The sequence below is a fragment of the Telopea speciosissima genome, chromosome 2, assembly GCF_018873765.1.
Source record: "Telopea speciosissima isolate NSW1024214 ecotype Mountain lineage chromosome 2, Tspe_v1, whole genome shotgun sequence".
Classification (NCBI taxonomy): Eukaryota; Viridiplantae; Streptophyta; class Magnoliopsida; order Proteales; family Proteaceae; genus Telopea; species Telopea speciosissima.
In genome coordinates this window covers 25,156,602-25,184,507 of record NC_057917.1, presented here as the reverse complement: position 1 = coordinate 25,184,507, position 27,906 = coordinate 25,156,602, and the positions used below count along the sequence as shown (strand labels likewise).

The following is a 27,906-nucleotide window of genomic DNA, read 5'->3' as shown; positions in this document are numbered from 1 at the left end:
TTAGCCACTGAAGGGGTCGAGAGAACCGAAAAGCAATATCTTTCACACAAAAGGTGGGAAAATCACAAGGAGAACTCCCTCCTTGCTTCAACACTTTGAATGGATACTTTGTTAAGGAAGGAGAATATTTCCCTTACTGTGGAAACATTGAATCATGGTTCAACGAGGATGTAAAGGGCCGGGTTCGAGATCTTTTTCCAAGACAAACTAGATTAGGTTGCAATGGAGATAGAGTTGGAAAAACTGAAGGAAGGTCAAGAAGATCAAGACATCAATGGATTATTTGAGACAAAAATGCTCTCTACTGAGGAAGGGAAAGGGCCAACACCCTAACTGCTGATACATCCCCTCCATGGATCTCTAGGGACTGGACAAGTGTAGCTGAGAATTTTCATATCATAGAGTCTGAAGTTGTAGCCAGTTCTGACTTAGTCCTATATGAGTCTGTCAATGAGTCTGAATGCATTCCAAAGAAGGAAGTTAGTAACTTTCAATCTATTGAGTCTGTTTGTACTCCAACTTTTATCATGAGTGAAATCGATGATTATGAGTATATGCTGTCTTCTTCTCCTGATTCTTTTGATGACGATGATATCATCAAACATGACCATTTAATAAAACAATTAGAACAAAGAAAAGCCCAACCAGTCTATGAGGACACATGCCTCATAAATTTGGGAACTGAACAATGCCCCCCCCCACCGGCTGGTTAAAATTTGTTCCTCTCTTAATGGGGAAGAATCTAGCCAAATGGCATCTCTCCTAAAGGAATTTGAAGAGGTATTCATGTGGTCCTATGAGATATACCTGGTATAGATCCCAAAATAGTGCAAAATCGATTGCGCACTTATCTAGATGCCCAACCTGTCAAGCAGAAGCCAAGACGAATGTGACTGGAATGGAGTGAGAAAGACAAGAAGTCATTAAACAATGGAATGCAGGATTTTTTCAAGTAACTTAATATCCTCAATGGTTATCCAATATTGTCCTAGTACCCTAAGAGGTTGGAAAGGTAAGCAAGTGTGAACAACCAAGTCCTAGCCAAGGTGAGTTGGGATATGTCATTCAAGTAGGTGTAATACTTTTTATTTAATCATGCTATTGAAGTTTAATATGTACATCTTTCTTTAATTCTTGTTTTATTTATATGGAGTTATTAAATGAGAATATTAAGATACAATGATGCGTTCGAAATGCACACCAATGAGATTGATAGATTAGATGTCATAGCAGGCTTGAAAATGAGAAGGGTGGTGGCCTATAGTTATGGGATGCGGATGGCACCACTCAACTCATACAATGTTATATAGAAAGCATATGGTTAGGATTACCATCACCCGTACTACGAACCCTTGCCAACAGGGGTTAAGGTGTTGGATGCATGTGTGAGTACTAATGCCCGAGGGACATTTTTCAATTTGGGACCCATCTGCCGAAAGGGGATGGTAAAATAGATTAATCCTAGAGAGCAAGTCAGGCTGACCACAGAAGGGGATTGATGGAGCCGAATAGTCTTCTCTGACAACTAAATATGGTTGCTACGGGGTATGGAATGCGATTATGTACCCGACTGCAGGTATTGGGGATTGTAGTAGTACCTACTTACCTAGTGACTTAGTTTTGTTGTTAGGTGGATTAAAGAATAAAACTGAATCTCATGCATATGGGATCATGTTGTGTTGCATCTGCACGCATGGCTTATTATTCATTCATTGGGCTCAGTGGAGCTCACCTCCGTGGAATCTTTCTTTTTAGATGTTCTTGCAAGTGGATGTGCCCCTAAATGGGAGGGTTATTTCTAGGAGGAGGCTGATGGTGATCGTGACCATCTTGATATGGACACCGAGGGAGGTAATCCCTCTTATGCGGGTGATTACAATGTCTCTTCGGGATGAGTCTTATGGGATTGACTCTTTCTTTTTTATGTCGAGGACATTCTTTTGAGTGGATATGATCTACTAACTCTTCTTTTTATAAAGCTTATGTGGTTCTTTTATAAAACTAACTCGTATTTATGTAAAGCTTTAAACAAGTTATGTAAACAAAGTACAATATAAGTCGAGGTGTAGAAACAAAACCTGAAATATGTAAATATTTGATCCCCATGGGGATAGCTTTTAGCTTCTGTCGCACTCTATATAATTTAATCACTTTACTTTTGGGGATGTGTGGTTTGTGAGTTATATGTACTGCTTCTAGATCCTTGTGGTTTAGTGGATGTTGCAAGGCATCCAAGTCACTTTCCTAACCCTCCTAGGAGGTAGGTTCGGGGTGTGACAAGGCCATATGGAATCACGTAGCCCTTTCTAGTCCCGAGACATTAGCCTAGCACTTGCTAGGTCCTAGGCCCAAACCCTAGGTGTCAACTCCTATTTCTTTAATGTATATGAAGCATGACCCCATCCCCCATTTTCAACCATGAATCTAAATGATGAACCATACTATCAACCACATATAAGGGTTGCAAAAAGACCAACCCCACCTTGGGAGTAGAGGAATATTTCTTTTCCTCCTAGGGGTCCAACCACGGTACCCTCACCCGGGCATGTCAGCGACCGACCATGCAAAGACATCAGAATTTTCCCGAAGGAATTTTATTAGTGCACTCGTTGTGGCTCTTCTAACTGGGCTCCAATCTGAATTGCCTTGCACTGTCTTCTTCTATCTCGACCGAGGTAAGACCTTCTATTGGCTCACTACTTAGTTAATTGGACTCATCTCAGAGATCTTCTAACACAATTAATAATAAATATTCAGGCGAATTTTTGAAAACCTGGAGCATGGTCATGTAGCATTCCTGAGCCACCTTCTGATCGTCCATGCATTCACCTACTCCGTTAGGCTTGGGAACTTCATCTATAAATGTTGCGTTGACATAATGGTGTTTAAGAGGTTGAGACCGGCTCTTCCTAGTATGGTGTTGTATGCGCTAGCAATCTTGACTACCAAGAAGTTTGCCATTACCGTGACTTTATTTGGCTTTGTTCCTATGGTCATTGGCAGCTCTATAGACCTCTTAATCTAGATTGGGGTTCCCAAAAAATCGTATATAGGCGAATGGACCAGAGTCAGCCTGTCCGCTCCTAGGTTCATCTTTTCAATAGCACGATAAAACAACAGGTCGATCAAGCTTCCATTGCCAACAAGGACCCTCTGCAGTTCAAAATTAGGAATAATCATTTTTACCACAATTGAGTTTTCATGAGGTACCTATATACCTTCTAGATCATTATCGCTGAAGGATATGATCAAATTTTTCTTTGTCCTTTTGCTTGGCCACTGAGTGGCATTGACACTTTGGACATGGATCTTGGCCTTTCTATTAGGAAAGCTCTCTGGGGTCATAGGTCCGTTGATGGTAGCGATTACTCTTACCAAAGTGTTGTTGTCAGCTTGTTCTTCACACCAGTCTTGGTCCGGATTTCTTGCTCAGTCTTGACCTTCTTGAGTCTAATCGTCTTCACAGCCGTCGCGCCTTCGATCATCACATTTTCTTCTTTCTCCTGACTCTTCTAGCAAACTTAGTTGGCTACTTGCCTAATCATTCCTTTGTACATAACGATTGAGAAAAGATCTTTGAATAAGGCTTTTAATTTCTTTTTTTAGATGTTTTCAATCATCGATCGTGAACATGGTCTCTATAGAATCTACAATATTTTCTATAGTAGCAGTTTTCTAGGTTGGCTCTCATTTTGCCCGGCCATTTGAGGATATTCTAATCCCTAATCTGGTACAAGACTACTAATCTCTGAAGGGTCAAGGTGGTATAAGTCCTTTCCAGGCTCCTCTCTCGACTTGAATGCTAGTCTAGACGCTATATGTTGCCACGGTTGCCTCGAGTTTTAATGTCATCCAACATGTCCTCTTTTTTCAGATTTCCCAATTTCCTGGTCACGTCGTGCCACTAGTACTTTTTCCATGTTGTCGTACTTTTTGCATTGGGCGAACAACTCAATCATGTTCTCAGGTGGTTTTTAACTAATGAGCGCAAGAGATTACGATCAGTTACACCGTTATGCAATGCAGCAAAGGCAACTGCCAAGTCAAGATCCTCGACCTCTAAAGATTCACAGTTGAATTCGACTAACAAAATCTTGGAGTGATCCATTAGAACGCTATTTGACACTCATTAGGGGTGACTAAATTCTTCTTGTGCTTTCAGCTAGTCTAGAAGTTGTTGAGGAAAATCTTACTGAGCTCAAAGAAAGTATTCACCAACTTGGGAGGGACGTGGGTAAACCACATTCTCGCCAGTCCCTTAAGGGTGGCATGGAATACTCTACAGATTATAAGGTCTGGAGCTCCGATTAGAATCATTGTAAACTTGAAGTAAATTGAGGCAATCTATCCGATCTCTAGTAACATCATACATCTCAAACGTTGGAGAATCCTGATGGTAGTGGAATCCGCATAATGTCGTCTAAGAGTACATTCTCAAATTTTTCTCTGACTTCAAGTCAATGCTTGTCTCCTGCACTCCTAGGGGCCTCTACACGGTGTGGACTATGACCTCGTCATTCTCCACGACCTTGATGACCTCGATTAGAACTCCAAGAGGGGAATCTATGGTTGGTCGATGGGTTTTTGGTTGCCTAGCCCGATAGCTGGTGGAGCTTGACCAGTTAAGGTCTGCAATATTACGAGGAGCGTGATGGAAGTGATTTGAAGGCTCTAGGGCTCGGGTGATCTGTTTGACGGTGTTTTTAACAAGGTTAGACAGATTAAAGGATATGCCTTTAAAGATCATTGAATCGGGCATTGGTATTTGGAACTAGTGGATCTGAAGGTTTGGCCCCATTCCTGGGATGACCTACTGGGAGATCTCCAGGGTGTGTAGTAAGAGCTAGAGGTATATTTCCTCCCTACAATGGCTAGCCAGAATCGTGGGGTAGGGTTCTTCCTGATCTGGTTCTCACCATGACGAGAAGAATGCTCCTACTGCTCTAGTAGAAGGAATCGTGCTATTGCTTCTACTGTCATTCCAGCAAACGGTGCCAAACTGTTGCCACAAAAACTGGATTTGCCTTGATATGGGACTTCGCTTGCCTACAAAGATAAGATACGAAACACAAGAGAGGACCGAAGGGGACTCCCGGGGGACTCTCTGATGCCTAAGCCAGCTTCTTCACCAAAAATGATGAACAAGTAGAGTAATAGTGCAAAATTCTAGCCAATAGTGGATTTCATCCAATCTTGTGCGATTACCTGTGTATTTATACCTTAGGAGTGGGGGTAGTGAAAGTCTTGTTAAGGTAGGAGTCTCCAAAAGAAAGTTGATTCTTTGTGGGAGATCAGAATGGAAAATGGATCCCCAAGGAGAGTCGGGATGTGGAAGGTTTCCTCAAATTATCTAGCTATGAAGTTGATCTCCTAGTTGGAGAGTACTTCGAGTAGAAGGGTGGTTGCAGATAGAAAGTCTTAATACAAAAAGTCCTGATTTGGTGTGGTCCTCTGCGAGGCAAAAGAAGAGTTCCAATCTACCAGGAAAGCTTTGCATCGGGCTCCTCTAGGGACCCCAACACCTAGAGAGTGCCCAGTGAGGCAACCAACGGTGCTAGGCTACTGGACGCACAGGGATGTGTGTCCAATGTGCATCCTGATGCACCCAGCAGCCTAGTACCTTTGGATGCCTCAGTGGGCACTCCCTAGGCGATGGGCACCTAGAGAGGAGTTGGGTGCGAAAAATTGACGTCTCTCATGATTAAGTGGTTTTCATGCCACATGTCACCCACACATTGGTGAATAATATTTGAGCGTATATACTACAAGGAGGTAAGTTGTCACTGAAGGAGGCAGGGAAGTGGTATGAGTTCCTTTGTGACCTTGTAAAGAGGCAAGTTGTCATGGTGGGGTTTGATGATTTGGCTCTTATCCATGCCCGATCTTTGTGTCATGTTCTCACTCAGTTATTGACAGAGTGGTGGTGGCCAACCACTCATACATTTCAGCTTCTCGTGGGTGAGATAGATCACACTACTATGCTACTTTTGGTACACCGGGCTATCCTGTGGAGGGATATCCATTGTAAGCCATAATGGGGAGTGGGCATTTGATGATGAGGAGCTAAAGAAGCAGCTAGGAGAGTGTCCTTTTAATGCAATAGTGCTTACCCATAGGTTCTGAGATATTTGTGAGGGGCAGATAGCAACGGATGCTTTGGAGCTGGAGGTGATTGACTAGCATACCCACTATTTCATCAAGTACCTAATTGATAATGTGTTGTTCAACAATAGCGACATGTGTACGTATCTATTCATGATATGGTATCTGAGAGACCTGTTGAAGGTCAGAAGTTTTGACTAGGCTACGGCTGAATACGCCATTTATTCAAAAGATGGTGACGAAAAAGGAAGAAGTATAAAAAGAAGTTTTAAAAAATATATATATGATAGCTATAGGAAAAATATTCATAAAATCCAAATATCCTTTGCCTCTTGACAATCCAAAAAAATTAGTACAAAAAAAAAACCACCCAAAAAGATTATTTTTTGCAACCTTAATGATTGATTATTTAGCATACTTTGGATAACAAAGAGTAAAAAGAATGCTAACCGGTAATGCGGTTCCTGTGGCTAGACACATGAACGTATGAACCCCCCTAAATCGAAAATCTCATCCAAACCAATGCCTTTGTGAGCACTCTCAATGGCCCCTACGCTAGTGCAGGGGTTACACGACCAGATGTAAATAACGTAGAACATGAGGGCCATCAAGTAAAAAAGTTATTTAAGTCGGTAGATAGGACCAGGATTAATTAGACATAATAGACACGTGTCAGTAAATATAACCGGACTATCAACTCCGGAAAGTAATATATTCCCTGCAAGTCCTGCTTTCCGTTGCTGTGATTGAAGCGGATAGTTAGCAGTTGAACACGCAGAGCTCGGGAGGTGAGGACGAATCAGCGAGCCATGGCGGTTTCCCTCTGTTTCTGCACGCTTTTCCTGTTTCTGATCCTATCAGGTTCGAGTCTGACTTCGTTCAGCATTCACGTCACTCTTCTCTCTTCTCCATGGATTCACAATGGAGCTTTTATTGTGACTTCGTTTTCTTCTTTCCCTCTGCAAATTAAGTACTGAAATTGTTCTTATAAGAAATTGTCTATTGTTCGTTCCTTTTAACCGTTTCATTGAGATTTCACTGAAGAGAGGTGAAAATGTTGAAAAACTCCGTACAGATTAGTTCTGAGTTTTAATTCTTAAGTTTTATCTGAACTTCATAGTCTCTATTCTGCGATTCTCTGAGGTTGGTTATTGATGAGGCATTCTCCTGCTCTTTCTTTCTGCTTACTCCGGTAATGCAAATAGGATGTAAAATTTTTCTCTGATTCTCAATGAGCTATGATATACGTGACGAACGAGAAAGTACAAATTCTTTGGAAAATACCATTAATAGAACTCTGAAACTCTGGAGCAGGAGAATTTGCAATTCTCATCTCAATTTTTCTTCCTCTTCAACATCTCGAAATTCTGCTTTCCTAACAATCTAGAGAAGGTGGTAAAAATCGTACATCTGAATCAGATTTGGTGTCAATTTAAGTAAATTGGTTCTGATATAATCCGTTCATAATTTATTTTTTACTGGAGCTTATGATTTTTTCTTTTCTAGACTGAAATTTCTAACAAACTTTTGTGTGAACTAATTAATTTAGTCATTCAAATATGTCAGAAAATTCATATTATTAAACAATTTTAGAGCTAGGTTTTTCCTCATGTACGCAATGAAATTCAATTTTTTGCAGATACTCTTTCTGAATTTTTATCCTCATTTTACATTTTCAGGTTTAGTTATCCAGATCTTCAGCGCTTCAGTTGGGATCAACTATGGCCAGATTGCCAACAATCTCCCATCTCCTACGCGAGTTGCCGTCCTCCTTGAATCTATCAACGTTAACAGAGTAAAACTTTACGATGCAGATCCAAATGTCCTACAGGCCTTCTCCAATTCTAATGTCGAGTTCATCGTAACAGTAGGAAATGAGTATCTTCAAACCATGAATGACCCCAACCAAGCTAAGGCCTGGTTGCAACAACATGTCCAGCCCTATGTTCCGCAGACCAAGATCACCTCCATCACCGTTGGAAATGAAGTTTTTGCTGGTAACGACACCCAATTAATGTCTTATCTCCTCCCGGCTATGCAGAACATCTACAATGGTCTTGTTTCCCTTGGAATAAGTGATCAAGTGAATGTCTCCTCTGCACACTCACTCGCTATTCTAGCAAGCTCTTTTCCCCCTTCTGCCGGGAGATTCCGGCAAGATCTTGCACAATACTTCCAACCCATTCTCAATTTTCATTCTCAGATTAATTCTCCTTTCCTTATAAATGCTTATCCTTATTTTGCCTATAAAGCTGACCCAAGTGGGATTTCATTAGATTATGTTCTTTTTGAGGCAAACTCAGGGACTATTGATCCAAATACGAATCTGAACTACGATAACATGTTGTATGCTCAAATTGATGCTGTTTATTCGGCAATGAAAGCGATGGGTCATACTGATATTGAAGTTAAAATTTCTGAGACAGGTTGGCCATCTCAAGGGGACTCTAATGAACCTGGAGCAACCCCAGAGAATGCAGGGCTTTATAATGGGAATTTGTTGCAGAGGATAGAAGAGAAGCAAGGAACTCCAATGAGACCTTCAACTCCGATCGATGTCTATGTTTTTGCACTCTTTAATGAGAATCTTAAACCTGGGCCGACCTCGGAGAGAAACTATGGGTTGTACTATCCGAATGGTACTGCAGTTTATAATATCGGTTTACAGGCAGGGGCAGGGGCAGGGGCTTATGGTCCTACTATGATTTTTGCTTCAGCTTCTTGTCTTACGGTAAGAAACAGAGTACATGTAAACAAGCTCTTAAACATTAGGAATTGGCATCTCGGGTTGTTTAATTTCCTACTCATACTCAACTAGTGTTTCCCTGTTCGATCATACAGGCGATATCTTTGTCAGCTCTCCTTATCTTCTTCACAACATTTTTAATCTGGGCTTGAAGAAGCCCCTATAACTTCTGGAATAGCCAAGCCAGGAGCGGGACAGATCCAGAGAGGGAACTGAAGTGTTAGTGGCGATCATCTCATGTTTCCTAATCTTAAGAGGGAGGAACTCTCAAGGTGAGCCATTCAATTCTTTTACACAACTTAATTTTGATAAATCGGATCTGCCACTCTTTCTCTCTCTCGTAATCAGCCTTGTCTTCTTTGAGCTAACTACAATATACCCTTTAGACTTCTTTTTTTTTTTTTTGGAAAGAGCTTTTATAAATGGAATCTTCTCTATCTAACTATGCATGGGTTACAACAATCTGAGACTGACACCAGGCTCACCATCTGATATTGACACCAGACTCACCATGTGATATGTATCATATACAACAAAGGGTAGCCATGATTGTGTGGTACATGAATTTTTGTATTACTAACCATTGTCCCTTCTCGTATGAAAGAGAATAAATTCGGTATGATAAGAAAGTTGGTGTAACCAACTGTGGTTACACAAAACGGACCTTTTAAGTTTATTCTCTTAATGGTCTGATTTTTTATGTTCAGCAGAGGAAAAAGAAAATTTTCTTTATCAATGATACTCAAACCATGAAATATATAATTTCTTTTATTTAACTAATAATAAAAAAAGAAAAACATAATTTTTTCAATGAAATTGGTTAGATTAAGTTCTCCAAAATTAGAAAAAGAAAAAGGAAAAAGATTTTATACACGATCATGCACGCAACCCTTGAAAAAGCGATGAATGTTTACGGTGCACCCCCGATCCTCATCCGCGGCTGTATGCATGATCATGCACTATACACAACCATGCACAAAACCTCTTCTCCCCCCCCCCCCCCCACCCTCCTCCCTAAAAAAACAAAGAGGAAATATCTAATTTTGTACAAGTATCTTGGAGTCTATTGGGTTTATTAGATTACTCCCATATGATATTGTTCTCGAGTCTTGACCCTTCATTTATAGTTACCTGACCTCCAAAACCAAGGGATCGTCCATTTTTTTAGAGTTTATGTAGCATCTCTCACTTTTACGGTAGGCAATTAAACATCAATTTCAATGTACCGAAACCATTTCCAAGACCATATGTACCTCTGTAAAGTAGGATGACCATGGGGATGATTTCATATACAGTCACCGTTGTGTTTTTTTTTTTTTTTGGTGGAAAATAAATTTATTGATTAAAACCTCTCGGCAAAGTAGAACCAGAATATCAAAAAACAGTAACAACAGAATAAAAGGAGTGGGTGTGAATCCACAGTGAGGAACAGGGGCGTGAACGACCTGTTTTCATGTGACATTTGGATACTCTGCTGTCGTCTGTCCGTGTGGCTGGCGTGCAGCCTCACACAGCAGGGCATGGACCCCACATGGTACTCCGGCAGTGAATAGGATGGTCATTTTGTTCTTGCTATGTGAAGTTGCACGCCGACGCGGGCAGGCGGCAGCAGAGGATCCAGACCTTTGGTGCGTGTGCTTGGGGGTGGGGGACTATTAATATAATTGAGTGTCACATACTCACATGTTCAAACAGTGGAACCTGTCAAGTACTCAAGTCAAGGTGGATCGAATATAAACGGGGGAACGACCTGAAAATGTTGTTGGAACTCATGAATCCATTCAAACAAAATGTGGTTTCCTAGATACCTCATCAAGACTTTTGTTGAGCATACCTCAAACTTGTGTAAAACTACGGGGACTAGAAATCTTTGGTGTTTGAACCAAGTTGATGTAAATTTGACTGCTTCAAGTTATTTTGTTTAGGGTGAAATTAGCTAATCTATATATCAACATTGCTCCTATTCTTGATGCAGGCTGACATGACAGCAAATAGATGCTATATCCTTGCAATGTTATGCAAGCATAGATTCAATCCACAGGTACAGAACTGGTAAACAAGCCCGTCAATTGTCAGCAATACTACATTATCTCCAGTAAATGAGACGGAACATATACTGGGGAAAATCTGAATAAGGAGAATATAGCAATTTTTACAAGCATCAAATTAAGTTATCAAAACCTTTTCAACTGAGAAAGGGCCGGAAGCAGATGTAGAAGGCCAGTGAGTCTTTTATTTTATTTTATTTTATTTTATTTGGGGTGGGGGGGGGTTTGTTTCTTTATTTATGTTGTCAACATAATTTTTGACATTATATTGTTGAATAATCATAAAATTCATTGTTAGGAGAGGAGATTAAAAACGATGAGTACCCAGTTTGTAATGTAGAGTGGATTCAATGAGATTAACATAGCAAAATAAAATGACATTGAATTGAATAAATTATTTATTGGAAACAGCCTAAGTTCTCTCTAATGGTTGAACTGGTCGATGAGGTTTCGGAGCATTGGGATTCCCAATTTGATAGAAGCTTCGTAAAAGAGAAATGGCTTCTGATGCCATAACTCCTCCACTACATTTAAACTTACCCTGTGGAGATCCACTGCTGAAGAACTCGTCTGATGAGCTATTTGAATGTAATGACAAGATTGATCCACAACCACCGAATGTATCATTAGAGCAACCATAATAAACTGCTTTGATTCCAAGTATTGATAACCCTGTTGCGCACATTATACATGGTTCACATGTAACGTAAAGGTCGCATCTTGAAAACTTTTTGGTAACTTCTGATTTCGAAAGTCCAAGAGTTTGCCACCGTTGAAGAACATCATCGATGGCTTCCATCTCTGCATGTCTGGTAGCATTTCTCGTTTCAGTACTACGGTTTCTTCCTGAAGCGATGACTTCTCCATCCTCAACAATAACACAACCCACTGGTACTTCAAGGCTGTTCAAGGCTAGTTTTGCCTGTTCTATAGCCAGATCCATAAATGCAAGCGTAAGAGGTGGAATTTCTCCTCCTGAAGCCATCTATCAGGGACTACCCTGTCGAACTTCTTCTGTGGTACCAAATATCGAACACCTAAGACGCACGTGTGATCATAACCGTTGCCGCTTATGACGGTCAAGCTATGTGAGGCTGTGAGCAGGTGGAAGTTTCCAAACACGCCTTATGAGGAAGAGGGTATGGATCAGAACGTCTTTTATTGGGGATGTAAGTATGTAATGGCAGTAGGGTCCATCTTGAGACACATCCTCGAAGAACATGTGATACCACGTGCTTCACTCCCAAAGGCTCCAGTCATGTGATACCACGTGTTTCAGTCATATCAGATAGACGCGTCTACATTAACAGGGATATACTATCTTTCTCTGCTTGGGAGTTCAAGGGCCACACATGTGTGGCAGTCAATGAGAGCGCATGCTAGCACATTAGGCTTAGAAAGTCCATCATTCTTGGGACAGGGCAATCATTTTCGCCCCCAATGTGTGTGGGTGTGGTGCTAGAACTTTTCTTTATATAGCCAAATGTTCTTTATGCTAGGGGCACAAGCTACGCCAGACACATGAGGGTGGGCTAAAATGACCACCCTACCCCTTGAATGACAAGAATATCCAACCCATATGACTGGGCACAGACTGAACTGCGGCACAAAGAACATCAGTCTTATATATATATATGCTAACTAGTATGATTACCGTGGTTTCTGCACCTAGATACAAACCAATGCCTTTGAATGTGAAAAGACCATTTACACCTGTGAAATTAAAAATCGCATCCAAACCAATGACTGTGCACTTTCATTGTCTACTATGCTGGTGGAGGGACTACACGTCCAGTTAGAGAGAGAGAGAGAGAGAATGCCAGTTTAACTTTAACCTCAGTTGCATACGATGTCCTTTTTCATTCCTAGTATTTACCATTATATATTGGGATTAATGGAATAGTTTTTATACTGATGATGTCACAGAAACCATAGGAGGCAGCACACGTGAACCACATATTGGGGCAAACAATAAGCATTTTTTTTTTTCACTCTTTTCTGTTAGGTAATCACTAATGAGCAGAAAATTTTGTTGAAAATATTGGGGCAAACAGCAAGCAATAATTATTATTATTATTATTGTTATTGTGTTATAATTTCTTCCTGGTAGGTAATCAGTAATCAGCAGAAAAATTTGCAAGATAGCTCCTGTGTTTCCGTTTCTTATTCTGGTATATAAAACATCATTATAACAGCCAACCCTCCACCAACCACCATATTCCTTTCCGGTGGGAGGTGGAGTCAGGTAATCTAATGATAAAACAATGTAACTGCTGGGTTACGAAACTAAATCATCGTATGCCCTTTAATATATTTGGATTTGCAAATATTATCAATAACAATATCCCTTTACAGCTGCCCTCCTCCCAGTCCCACCTTCACCGGCCACTTTACTATGCCGATGTAACGTATGTGGCAAACAAAATGTAAAGAAGACACAGAAATCTTTACTTGCAATAATTGTTAAACTACTCCCTGTTATGGTATAAAATGAAATGGAACAAGAAGTTTGAGACTTGTTGGACCTCAATCAGATCTCTAGATCTCCCGAAATCTGTGGTCCAACTCTTGGGCCTCGTAGTCTTGGTCATTCAAGTCCCTCTCACTGCTATATACCATGCGCTCTGGCCCAATTATGGTCCGTCGAGTCATGTCTAGAGCACTTGGAAACTGAGCAATTGTACAAAGCATAACAAGATTAGCATCACATCTTAATACATACATATATGATGATTGCATTATCATTTAAGCATTATTGCATATTATACATTCTTCTTATATGATAACGATGATATTGATGATGTGGATTGTGTCGGGTTACGGTATCGGGATGTACTGGTGCCGGAACCCCAGAACTATGTGAACTTATAACTTGCATGTCATTGTTGCCTGTATGCGTCGTGTTGTGCTGGTACCCGGGTGTTCGATGGAATGGGACGTTTATATACCCAGAATACCTCTCGACACGATAATTCATGTAGTATATTTGTGGTTAGGATTGGTTCCCTATGCTATGATCCATACCAACAGGGGTTTAGGTGTTGGGTAGCCAGAGCACCTGCCGCCTGTGGAGAATTTGAGAGGCCAGGCCAGGGGTAGTAATGGTTATCAGGGTCTGCCTCTGGGTGGTATGAGGCTACGGTCAGCGTGGACCCCAAGGCGAGAAAGGAATGGCCCATAGTATCTCCCGAGTTATTGCAATAGCATATACCCTTGACTTAGAGGTAGAAACTTGATAATAATTACATGCACCATGGACTATTTGTGATTTATGTCTGTTTGTGAATTCCTCATCCCTTCACTGGCTCAGTGGAGTTAACCCCCTTTGTGCACACTCTTTTAAACGTTGTTGCAAGTGATGCATACTTGGCTGGACTGAGGTTCAAACCTCAGAGTATGATGATATTGGTAGCGAGGACCTTGAGGTTGTGACTGAGGAGCATGGTGATGGATGACCTTTTGACGATTGCTGTAGAGGCTGAATTTTGTCACCCCCAGCGATGACAATAATCGGACACAGACGACAGGAAATATCCCTGAAAACCCAACTTTTCAAACACTGCAAACACCCCCATTCATCCTGTAAGGCGTACTCGTACGTATGGCAGCCCTGTAGCAAAGGCATAACCCAATGCGTCCTACGCAGCCCCGCAAGGCAATACGGCGGCCACGGCCATAGCCCCTCCAGGCAGCCCTGCCACGCAGTTTCACGGACTGCACGGCCCTGCCAGGTAGCCCTGCCACACAGCCCTGCGGCCTGCATGGCGTTGCTGTGCGGCTCCGCAGGTGCCCAGATTCAACTTTTCTGATTTTTTCCACTTTTCGCGGCCCCTCCGTGTGGCCCTGCACGATTTTTGTGGCACCGTAGGGACCAATTTTGCCTATAAATAGCCCCCCTCACCCCCTCATTTGCATATTTGAAGCTTGTGGGAGAGGGGGCACCCCCAGAGCTCCAGTTTTTCCCTTGTTTCCTTGTTCTAGGGTCGTGCCCCAGTCCGATTTCGAGCCTTCGAGTCTCGTTCCCCTATCCGAAGTCTAAGCTATCTGAGTCTGGCTTCTCTAACCCCTTTCACCCAAATCTAGGAAACTTCCTATGGTGTAACCACTCTGCCCGGCATTTGAGCCACTTGTTTCCAAAACCTTGAAACGCCGTTATTCTGTTTGAGATCCTAAGATCTGACAGTCGCCAACCGTTACTCTTTCCGACAAAAGGACAAATCCAATCGTTTGCCTCCCCCTAAGCTGAGGGACGCTGTCCATCTTGCATAATTGCATTTGTTTAAAGCATACAGATATACATTTCCTCCGTTAACTTTTAATTCCAGCATAATGTAGTCCTTTCAAATATTCTAGTGTAGTATACAGTAGTTAGTGTAACATAGTTTAATTTAATTAAATAGCTTATGCATCATTATTTAGCCCTACATGTGGGTATAGGACATTCATAAAGGGAGAATATTCGAAAACCAACATCTAGCAGAAAGACCGGTGTACCTGGGCAAGGTGGGGGTGCCTAACATCTTCCCACTCTCGTAACCTGACCACTTACCCCGAATCTCTGACCAGACCAATCGAAGTCTCGAAGCCCTTCCAGGGCTACACCAATGGGTCCTAGGCCGTCATCCTAGGTGGCGACTCCATTTCATAGTTATTATATGACCCCCATCCCCCTGATAATCATGACCTTTTGAGAAAACGCATTCCTTCTCTCTCTTCAACTGAGGAGCATAAGAAGACCCCCCTCTGCACGATGCACCAAAAGGGATGGATCCTCACAGTGGTGACTCCGCTGGGGATATATGATGGTCACACTTTCAATACTAGATGCTACCGTTGAACATAAGACTTTTCTCCCTTCTATATTATTTGGTTGAGACATGTTTGGCTAATCCCTTTTGTTGTACTATTACATCATGCATCGTGTTCGAAATAAAATCAAACGACAAGGGTACTCCCTGTTGTGCCTCTACCCTTGGGGAGGTAGGGCACATCATACTAAGTACTCTGAGATCAGATGATTCCCGCTTCTTGCACCACTATCATGCACACATAACACTTTATGGGAACACACAGCCTCATGGTTAGTCGTTGAACCTCATGTGTAGTCATGGGTAATTCGTGGTCGACGCGATAGCCCTTGATATTTACTGTACAGGTTTAGAATTATTGACAAGGGTATTCACTAGTGTGCCATGGGATACTCAAAAAGGGCACTAGATTGATTACTCTGAGATCGCGTGATCTATTCCCCAGGTATATCAAAAGAACCACATACCCGCAATTCAATATCACGAGCGATAGGTATATCGGTCCTGTCAAGGGTGACTTTGTTCTATCCTATCAGCCTACCTATTGTATGCATCATGTAGGAAATTAGACCATATACGACTAGGATATGCCACAAACTAACCTCGTAGCTTTTTGAGGCCGAAATTGGAAGGCTCTGCAATATACCTTCTCTTAATGTAGAATGCCAATCATGGGAAGAATTCTATTTGCCCCTCGAATGTCCTTCGAATGTCCCTTTATATATGTCGTATATCCACTTGGATCAGTGTATCAGCCTCGATTGTCCCTCGGAGAAAGATACACTATCTAAATAATGTGACAATGGTAGAATTTTGATGAGTAGTGTTCTGTATTAGGAAAAAGGTAGATCATTGAGAGGTCCTCGGTTAGATCTCCTTATGATAATTCAAATTTCATCTCTGACAACTATTAAAAGATGAAGGATCTATGGCAAGCTTGCATCATATCACAAGATGATAAGGGTTATTCTCGAGCAGTCTTGAATGTTGATGCAAACCTTACCATTGTATGCCCGAATAAAATAGAATCGAGAGAGTAAAAGCAAATTGTCACTTTGTTTGTATATATTTGCTTGGAAACAAAAATATATATAAAATATTAACATAAGATAAAAAAAAAAATGAAACTCCCCATTTGAGTCCTAAATTTATCCCCTTTTACCTTTTTAAGGCACAATTTTGCAACAAAGAAAATCCCCGTTACCCATGTGGAACTGTCACAACGGCCGATTGAACCGGGCCGATATCCACCAGACTCCACCTTCTGAGCTTGTTGAAAATTCCGGTTCACTTGCCTTAACTTCTAGTCCCCTGACACAAAGTCCAACAAGGTCACTCCCTATTACGAGCCCCATGGATCTGCCAAAGGCCAATTCTTCAAAGGAAGCCTTGAGTTAGGAAATGGTTAGCATGCGGAAGGAAATGACAAAGATGAAGCAGCTAGTTACATAGTTGGTCCAATCGATACAAAGTCAATCTCAAGCAGATAATGTGCTAACCCCCAGGGAGCCAAGGGTGACCCTAACGATGTCTAGGGCACAATCCAGGATCATGATAAAAGAAGAGGATATAGCCATCAATACTCCCCAGGACCCACCAAAAGCGGAAAAGGAGAAGCAGATGAGGGAAAAAGTTGAGAAGCTCGAAATGGCAATGAAAGGAAAGGTTGTTGAGAAACCAGGAGAACACATGGTTTGCTTCGCCGGAGAAAGAATTTAAAAATTTTAAATGGAATCTTGACATGTACGATGGAATAGGAGATCCCCGAGCTCACTTGGAGATTTTCATTATAGTGGCCAAGTCGTGGAATCTCATAGAAAATCAAATGGGTCAAGCTTCCTTTACTCATTGAAGGATCAGCTCTGAGGTGGCTAACCCAATTGGATCAAATTCAAACTCAAACATGGTCAGCAATTGTAAAGGCATTCACCAAATAGTACTCCTACAACACTGAAGTGGACATTACTCAGCACAAGTTGGAAACCTTGAGGCAAGGAGCCGATGAGGGATTTTCTAACTTCATCATAAGATTCTGTGAAAAGGCATCCAAGATGTGGAATCGCCTGAATGAATCAGAACAGGTTGAAATCATATTTGAAAACCTGCATGGAGAATATCATGATCGCCTCTACTATCAGCACATCAAAACCTTTGAAGCACTCATAGCCATAGGAAAGCGCATTGAGGACAAATTATTCAAAAGGAAGCAGGCCCAGACTTCAACCAAGGAAGCCTTTGGATCTTATTCTGGTAATAACAACAAAGGAGGAAGAGGGAAAGGCCCTGAAGTAAATGAAGTTACTATGTTTAGTACACTGAGAAGAAAATTTCATCAACAGTTGCTCATCCTTTGGTAATCCAGGCTAAGCAGTCAACCCCTCTCAGACAGTTTACCTTTGGCAGTATGACACCCACTGGCCTCTTCTTCAAACTTAAGAAGGAAGGTATGATGGACGTTGTACCACTGCGGCCAGTGAATATAGCCAATCCACCTCCAGGATACATGCCAGAGTGGGTACTATTACTGTCATAATCAGAAGGGTCGTCAGACAGACAAATACATACACCTCAAGCATGCAATCCAAGATCTGATAGGTTCAGGAAAAATTGAATTGAAGACGGGTCAACAGCCCAACGTGACCACAAACCCTCTGGTAAATCATGGGGTGAATATGTTATAAGAAGAAGATCCCTTGAGAGATCAGACAGCATTGATTCAGCCTGTGAAGAAGTTGATGGATGCTCGAATCTATAGGGCAATCCTAGCAGCCCGAACTGAGATGAGCAAGAGGGAAAGAAAAGAATTGGAGGCACTAAGGCAAGAGCCGAATGAAAGATTCTCCAACTTCATCAAAAGGTTCCATGAAGAAACTGAAAGGATACATCCTCATCTAACAGAGGAAGAGCAAGTCGGGATAATCCTAGAGAATCTACATGGAGTGTATCATGAGTATCCATACCCCCAGCGGTGTAAGATACTAGAAACATTTGCCACCTTGAATGGGTCGCTTGATGAAGATGAATTTGACTCCCCAAGATCGTCCATGAGATCTGTGAATGCTTTGGAAGAAGGGATAACGGGTTTGGACCCAACCACTCTAATCCGCCCCGTAAAAGCACCTTTGAGGGAATTGAGTATGGTATGGAGAGACAAAGTGCACCTCATGTGGCAAATGGATCTCCCAACAGAAGCAAGAACCAATATCAGCAACTTTCTAAAGGAAATATACAAAGAAGAGATGATCAAAAGTCAACCAACACCGTTCTGTGGTCGAAGCCGTTACGCTTGAAAAAGGAGAGTGAGAAGAATGATGGTATGCGCTTATTGTGCAAAAAAAAATTACGACGGAAAGTTCAGAGAAGGCGGACAACATTGCAACCAAGGGAAAGGTCTAGCCTCTAACCATCAGATGTTGAAACTTGAATACCTAGAGAATGGACTCGAAAGTCTCAGACCCAATGCACAACTAAGACCGATTATGAGATCAGTTATATGGCATATGTGGAAAATTCAGAAGGTGAAGAATATTTCACGGTTCAAATTCAACCTATTGAGGAAGGGTGGTCTGTAGATAGCGTAAGAACTATTGAAGAGGTCATACCAAGCCTGATCCAAGCTGTATCGACACTAGCCATTGGTGAAACTCTATCTGGAGACACTTTCCTTATCTAGTTGGGAGGAGGGACCAACAATAGTGAAGAAGAAGACTTCGAGTCATAGTCTGAAGATGAGTTCTCCATTGAAACTCTATAGTGGGTAAATAGCATTGGAATTGATGATGATGAAGGAGAGCAGATAGACCTCATTTTGCCTATCCCTCAAGAAGATAAAGGAAGGATAAGGGAGTAAGATCTCCAGAAAATCAGAGAAGGGCATGATTTGTCAAAGGGGAGGACTTTGACAAGTGGAATATGAGCATCTTCTACTGAGTGCAAGACATCCTTGAGCTAATGTCCACGACTCATGACATCTTATATAAGGCTATATCACACTTCCCAAACATGGTGTGCGAACACTTCATGGCACAATCCAAGGAACACTTCCAATATGTTGAGTCTGTTATAAACATGGTGTGCGAACACTTCATGGCACTCAATAGAAATGGGTCTAAAAGAACTCTCACACATTGTAGAGGCCACCTACGACATGCAATTTCTCTCCTTCTCGAAGATGACCTCCCGCCTAGAGGAAAGGACCATAATCGAGCTCGCATATTACAAAGAGAGTACAATGGAAATCGAGTCCCTCAAGTTTTGATTGACAACGGGTCGAATCTCAATGTCATACCTCTTAAAGCTACAAGTTGTATAGGGTTGGATCTACCTGATGAAGCTCTCTACTCGCACGATCCTAGCATATGATAATGCAAGAAGGAAGGTTCGGGGTATTTTGACCATCGACATCCGAGTTGGACCTGCTCTATTCACTGTGGAGTGTCAAGTGATTGATATACAAGCAATGTTCAATATGCTGCTAGGACGGCCTTGGCTGCATTCTATAGGAGTAATAGCTTCGAGCCTACTTCAGAAAATGGAATTTATCTATGAAGGAAAAATGATCATTATTTTTGGTGACCCAGAAAAAGTCCATACCTTGGCAAGCATTAAAGAAGGTGGGGAAGCCTTGGTAGATATCCAGCTGGGAGGATTTGAGATTGGAGCAATCAGTATAATGGCCTCAGAAATGAAGGAAATAATTCCATCCAGTTACCCGTCCATATGGAGTGGGACAATTCTGAAGATGATGAACAATATGAAATATTTTCCAGGGCTCGGATAAGGAAGGACCAACAAGGGATCCCACAATTCCTTGAATTTTTAACCTATAGCAACTATCGAGGGCTGGGATACAAGGTGTCAAAGAAGAAAAATTATCCTAAGCAAATGAATCAAGAGTGTAAGAATGTCAGTGTTACTGAGATAAAGAAACCATCTCCATATTTCAAGACCTTGAACAGATATTTTGTCAAAGAAGGTGACAGCTTCCCTTACTGTGGGAACATTAAACCTTGGTTCGATCATGACAACAGGGGCCTGGGGGTGGGGGGGGGGGGGGGGGGGGGGGGGGGGGGGGGGGGGGGGGGGGGGGGGGGGGGGGGGGGGGGGGGGGGGGGGGGGGGGGGGGGGGGGGGGGGGGGGGGGGGGGGGGGGGGGGGGGGGGGGGGGGGGGGGGGGGGGGGGGGGGGGGGGGGGGGGGGGGGGGGGGGGGGGGGGGGGGGGGGGGGGGGGGGGGGGGCGGGGGGGGGGGGGGGGGGGGGGGGGGGGGGGGGTTGTGGGTTTCAAATCTTCTTTCAAGATGATGTCGACCGGATCACCCTCAACATAGAGCAGATGAAACTAAAAGCTGCTGAAGAAGAATTAAACATCAGAGGATTGTTTGAAATAGCTATGATCTCTGCAGGGGATGAAGAGGGGCCAAAACCTTATCTGTTAATTCACCCTATCCAGGAGCCAACTGTGAACTGGATTAGTGTCTCTGAAAGGTTTAGTAAGACAGAGTCTCAAGGAGTGGTCAGCTCCAAGTTAGTCCCGTCTGTCAATGAGTCTGTTGTAATCAAGGAAGGTAGTACCTTCCAATATGTTGAGTCTGCTTGTATTCCTTCTCCCATCAAGAATGAAATCCCTCATTCCAAGTATATCTCCTCTTCATCTGATTCCTCTTTTGATTCTTCTTCTGATGCCGAGGATATCCTCAAACATCACCATCTAATAAAGCAATTAAAGCAAAGAAAGGCCCAACATATCCGAGAGGACGTATACCCTATAAATTTGGGAACTAAACTGTCACACCCCAAACCACCCCCTAGGAGGATTGGGTAAGTGACCCAAATTACATAACGGCAATCTGCCAAATCCCACGGATCTATAAGCAGTGCTTACGATCATGGAACCACAACCATCTCTTTACCATACGTAAGATCAGAGTGTCGCAGATAACTACAATTTGATAATCAAAAGGAAGCATAGCGATACGGGGAAACAGTGATAATATATACATATAAAAGTTTTACATTTTCCATCAACCTACACATAAAGAAAGCAAAGAAACAAAGCTGATAAGTACAGTACTACATACAAAAACATGTACAGGGCGAGCATACTCAACCCCAAAAAGAAAAAGGTAAAAACTACAACAACCAAATCAGAACAGGGATAACTCCAGATAACCCAAAAGGAGTCCCCCAGCTAAAAAGCTGTCACGAACACACTTCAATGGTCTTCATCAACAACCACCAAAAATATGCGCAGAATCAGTATGACCTCCGTCGGGGTCCACACCAACATCGTCGTAACAACCAGGACTCTCCTCCTTGAGATAGTCCGTCATGCCACAGCGGCATCTACCTGTAAAATCATCTAAGAAAAACATTGTACAATAGAGTGTGAGCCCCACTGAGCTCGTGAGAAAATAACATCAATCATGCATGCATATGCAATCACAATTCACAGTTCATATGATCCTACATGATGTGCAAGTTCAGATTATTTATTAGCCACCTAACAATACAACTAAGTCATTTTAGTGCTACTACAATCCCCAATACATGTATCCCTGGTGCGGGCTTCTAACCCCTTCCTGCAATACACCCATTGAGTTATCGGAGAGGACCAGTCAGCTCCCGCACCAGTCACCAAGGTCAGCCCGACCAGCCCTCTGTGATTAACCCGTGGGACAATCCATTTCTTTTCTGGCATATAGCCCGGCATATAGCTCAATATCACCATTGCGGTGTTCTTTCATTCATGCACCATTCCGGTGTTCTATTCATTTTTTTTTCTCTTTTCTCATTTTCTGATGGTCGCCCCCACAGGAATCCAACACCTTAACCCCTATTGGCAAGGGTGCATAGCACGGGTAATGAAACTCTAGCCCCATGTCTATATGGCATCATATGAGTTAGGTGGTGTCAACCGCATCCCATACTACGGGCTACCATGGGCCTCATTTCCAAGCCGACTGCGGCATCTAGTCTAACATTCACAATCATCATAGAAGAATTCACAGTGTTGATCAATAGACAGGGGGGGGGGGGGATTCTTAGTCTAACATTAATCAATCATCATGATCTGATTACATTTACACATATGATAGAATTATTCACTCACCTGAGTTGGGTTCTAAGACCTCAGTTGCAAACTCAGTTCCCACAACAGTCTAATAGTTGCCCTCGAGCGCGGATCAGTGCATGTTGAGTTAAAATAATACATAGCGTACGGGTCAATCGTAGCTACGAGGTCGAACACGAGGAGATATATGCCACTCTATTTAACTAACTTAAAAGTAATGCAAAGTGAACCAAATTAAAGTGTTAAATTAAACTAATTAAATTAATGAAAATTAATGCATCCTAACTCAAAAGCATCTAACAAAATTAAGGATTAAATTGGCCGTCCTAACACGTGGAGCATCTAACCTATCAAACTAAAGCGAATTGAAAGGAATAACAAAAACACATTTCCACATTTCATAATCACATAAAAAAAAAAGAATAAAAGTGCATCCACATACCACAACCATATAAAAATAAAAGAAATAGAGGGAGAAGAAGAAGAAGATAGAGAGAGATAGAGGAAACGGGAGAATGAGATTAAGGGTTTGAGAATGGAGATACCTTGATGTGCTTAGATACTGGAATAAACTTCACCATGGCTTCCTCTTTCTAAATCTCCATGTCTTGTCATCAACATAGGAACTTAGAAGGAAGCTTTAAACTAAAACTATTACAACCATTAAACTAGACTTATGAAATCAAAACTAAGAACTTGAATTCAAAACTAAGAACTTAAGCCACAAATAAGAAAAAAGAAGAAAAATTTCACTAAGTGAATGAAATAAAAATTACACTAAAAACTGAATTAAAATTGAACTAGAAACTAACTAAAAGCCCGAACTAAAAAACTAACTTCTTACAACCCAAAGGGCAAGGAGGTGATTGTATGGGGAAGAGAGAAGAGAAGGGAGAAGAGGGAAGTGTAGGAGAAATATTCCCTAAGAAAGAGAGAATATTCTCTTCTCCTTCCTCTTTGCAATACCTTGAATCACAGAAAAAGAAAAAAATAGAAGAAAGAAGAAGAGGAAGATTGTTTATAGACCTATTTACCCCAGAAAAGTAAACTTAAGATTCTAACAAAGTGCTTCACTTTTTTGTAGATATCTTAACAAAGCGATAAAATCAAAGCATCTTTGATTTTCAACTTTCCATAGGTGAGAATATCTTTCAAAAATAAGTCTATCCTAAGTAGAATTCCAGAAGTGTCCTTGAGAAGTTGAAGGAGAGAGAGAGAGAGGGTGATTACTGCAGGATTCCTGAGAATAAATAAAATACCCATTCTGTCCTTCAGAAAACGTGGAGCATGGGGTACTTATAGGCCTCACCATTGTGTCCTTGCGAAAATCACCCAAAATAGACCCAAATTTCATCCAATTTGGAGTTCGAGCCCAAGATCTGTTGAAGTTGGACTGTCAGAGCCCTCCAAATGGAATCTTTCGGGTACAGAAATGTAACTTCTAATAATTCTGTTAAGGCCCCTGCAATCTGAACTTTCGCTTCACTTTGTCCCCAGCCGACTGTCAATAATTACAAATAAACCCCTATAGACCATTTTCGTGCCGTTTAACGGAAGCCGTAACTACTTCGCTTCCAACTCGGAATCATGTGCCGTTTAAACCGTTACGGCTGACTCGATGGGCTAAGCATCCAAGCCATTAACACCTTTAAACACCTTAAAAACATTTTCTTAGCATCATCTCCTCCATTTTCACAAGAATTCACCTAAAACACGAAAAGCATAAGAAAGCACCAAGTAACTCCGCTCCAATATGGTAAAATGTATGCTTTATGCCCTAAGATTTCACACATAAATGTGCTCATCAAATTCCTAGATGTAAATCAAAAGTTATTATGTTAAGTTGTCAGTCTATCACTAGAAGTCCTAGGGTTATCCTAAACTTACTGGGTTGACCCGGGGTTCAGTTAGTTCTCACTTGGAATCACTGGCCTTACACTGAGCCTTAGGTCATGTCCCGGTGCATCAACCAATGTCAGTGGCTCAAAGGGTAAAATGGTCATTTCAATGGTTGTACCTGACCCTAGGTCAGATCAGGTCCACAGTGTTGTCCACAGCTTGTCTGTGTTGTAGGACCAAGCACAATAGGGTTTCTTCCACCTTCGGGGCCCACTAGGGTACCAAAGCATCTCCAATTAAGGATAGATGTGAGGAAGGGCTTTTTTTGGTAATTTTCCAGCCTTCCCACAATGTCCAGGGGTCAAAGGGTGAGATCCCCCAAGTCTGTCCATCAATCTAGCCAATTTCCCTTCACTGGGCGTTGGCTCTAGGCGATGTCTGCATCGCCCAGTGGCTGTAGAATCGATATGGGCTGAGTTTCCAAGGTGGGGCCTTATGGGCTGAGCTTAATCTTGATCCTCTGCATGTCAGGGGGGTTTGGTAGCCCCTGAGATGGCCCACCTATTGGTCCAATTGGATCCTCCATCAGATCCACCATTAGGCTGCCCAGACAGCCCAATGAATAGTATCATAGGGTTTTGTCAAGCTTGGGAATCTGATTTCAGCCACATGCAAGGCTGGAAATGGATGCTAAACAAGGTTTCATGGCTGCAACCACCTAGGGATTGGTTTCTACAGCCCTAGCTCATGTCCACGGTCCAATCCATAGGGCAACAGGGTCAACTGGCGGTGCAGGTGGGCACAACCAGGTTTTGGCCTCATAAACAGCATAACAGCCTTTTATTTTTCTATAAAAATCTCAGATCCTCCATGCACAAGGTCTGCATGGTTGATCTAGATTAGATCTGGGCAAACCCTAGCTAGTTTGGGCTGCCCAGGAAGCATAAACACAGAAAATGAGAGAGGGAAATAGAAACAGCAGGCATAGAGGGTGTTCTTATACCTGCACAGAGCCAGGGAGGGCTCGGTTTCCAGCCTAGATGGGTGGTGGCAGCAGCCCTTCTTCTTCCTCCCTGCTTCCTTCTTCTTCTTCGTCTTCTTCTTTTTCTCCTTTCTTTCCTCTCTTCTCTCCCATAGATTTCAGGTTTACTAAGGGTTCTAAATGAACTCAGACCCCTCCTATTTATAGACTCAGCCCTCACTGAGGCCTGTTTGTCTGTGAAGGCCTCTTTCAAAAAAATCAGTTTTTAAACTGATTTTGGGCATACTGGTGGGGTCCACAGTGAACTGAGGGCATGAGGTGATCTCGCAGACTTCCCTCTATCAGTAGAGGGTGCCCTTATTTATATTAGGTGGTCCCCACAAATAAAATCCATTAAAATATTCAAAATCAGTCACTGGGCGATGTCTCTAGGCCTTGCTACATTGCCCAGTGCCATCGCCCAAAGAATTCCAACAAGCTGAAATCCAATGGGGCTTGCACAGGGTTTGACCCTAAGTCAGGGTATTGTCCCCACATGCCAAATAGGAGATTTTACACCCTTTTCATATAGGTAGGTCCCACTATTTAGGGAGGAGAGAGATTACCTGGGACCCAAGTCATACATCAGGCTATGAGCTGCACAGTTGCAAGGGTCTGCTATCCATCTTCTGATAGGTATATAGGGAAACCTGTTCAAAGTATTCTCATTGATCTCATTGAGTGGTGTGATGCTCCACAGTGATCCTGGTTGCCTGGACAGGGGTTCTTGCCCTTAAATCAAGAATCCAACCAGTCAGGAGCAGGGTTTGACATAAGCAATGCCTACGAATGGTTAAAGTCAGTGCCTAGCTCAACAAAGAGGAAGTTGGTCAAATGATAGCCCTGTTGAAGGAATTCCAAGAAGTGTTCGCTTGGTCATATGAAGATATGCCCAGCATCAATCTAGAGATAGTGCAACACCAACTGCCTACTTATTCAGATGCACCGCCAGCTAAGCAAAAGCCCAGAAGGATGCAACTTGAATGGAGTGAGAAGATCAAGGAAGAAGTCATAAAGCAGTGGAATGCAAGATTTCTATAAGTGACACAATATCCTCAGTATTTGTCCATTATTGTCCCTGTAGCCAAGAAAGACGGGAAGGTAATAATGTGCATGGATTTTTTAGACCTCAACAAAGTTAGTCCCAATGATGACTTTCCCTTGCCGCACATTGACATATTGGTCAACAACATGGCGAAACATGCCAAGTTATCATTCATAGATGGATTTTTTTTTTTTTAACCCGAATATTCTCTGGGACCCGGGGCAGCCCCTAGACTTTTATTAAAAATAAAGGATTAGAAAATAGAATACACTAGGGGGGACATTCTCGCCTTACCCCAACCCTTGCCATAAAAGCTGAAAGCACTCAATTCTCACATACTCAAACCCCGCCACTTTAAGTTCTTATTACAGGGAGACCTAGCGCATCCTCTCGGATTATCCTTTGAATCTCACGTGGGAGTTCACTGCCCCCTGCAAACAAACTGTCTTCCTTCCTGTCACAGATGTAGTTCGCAAGCCAGTCTGTAGCCCTATTACCTTCTCTGAACGTGAAGGTCATGATTGCCTGTATTTCTTGCATCAGGCTCAAAGCCTCTTGAAACCAGTACCAAGCCCTCCATGAATTACATTGCTTGGCTAAAACACAATGGACCACTGTAGTTGAGTCTGAGTTGACATACACATTATGGAAGCCCCTCTCCCTACAAACATTGAGCCCACCAACTAGAGCCCTAAATTCTAATAAGTTATTGGTGCACTCACCGTAAAACTTGGCATAGGCCGCCACCACACCCCCCTTGCCGTCTCTGATAATGGCACCCCCACCCCCCATGCCCGGGTTACCCATACACACCCCATCAATATTAAGCTTGAGTGAAACAAATGGTGGACACCAATAGATTGGGAAAGGGGCCTTGACTGTGAGAGGTTGAGGTGCTAGGCCAAAAAATTGTAGCACAAACGACTCTTGAAGGGTAGGAGGTTTAAAACGCTGAGCCAGTGGTATTTCATGGATCCACCCTCTAACCACATCCACAATGGTTCTGGCAGACCAGGCCTTTTCACCATTTCTCCTGTTATTCCTTTCCCTCCATAGTTCCTAGACAACAAACATCGGAACTAACCCCGTAATGACACCACACAGGCTTCTCCTGCTCACATTGCCCTTCCAAAATAATAGCTTGTTCCTCACCACTTGCAACCCTATATTCTCTACTTGCATCAACCGAGAGTAGAAATCCCTGACTTTTGAAGTCGTCCCCCCCACAC

The 27,906-nt window shown here is 42.4% G+C and overlaps 1 protein-coding gene across 1 annotated transcript; it reads left to right on the top strand.

The window, feature by feature from the left end:
- The first annotated feature begins 897 nt into the window (after nt 1–897).
- On the top strand, nt 898–9,123 carry LOC122652873 (glucan endo-1,3-beta-glucosidase 14). Its single transcript, XM_043846751.1, has 4 exons — nt 898–903; nt 6,881–6,963; nt 7,782–8,833; nt 8,944–9,123. The coding sequence occupies exons 1-4, from the start codon at nt 899–901 to the stop codon at nt 8,998–9,000; spliced, it is 1,197 nt and encodes a 398-aa protein (XP_043702686.1). The 5' UTR covers nt 898; the 3' UTR covers nt 9,001–9,123.
- Nucleotides 9,124–27,906: the final 18,783 nt, after the last annotated feature.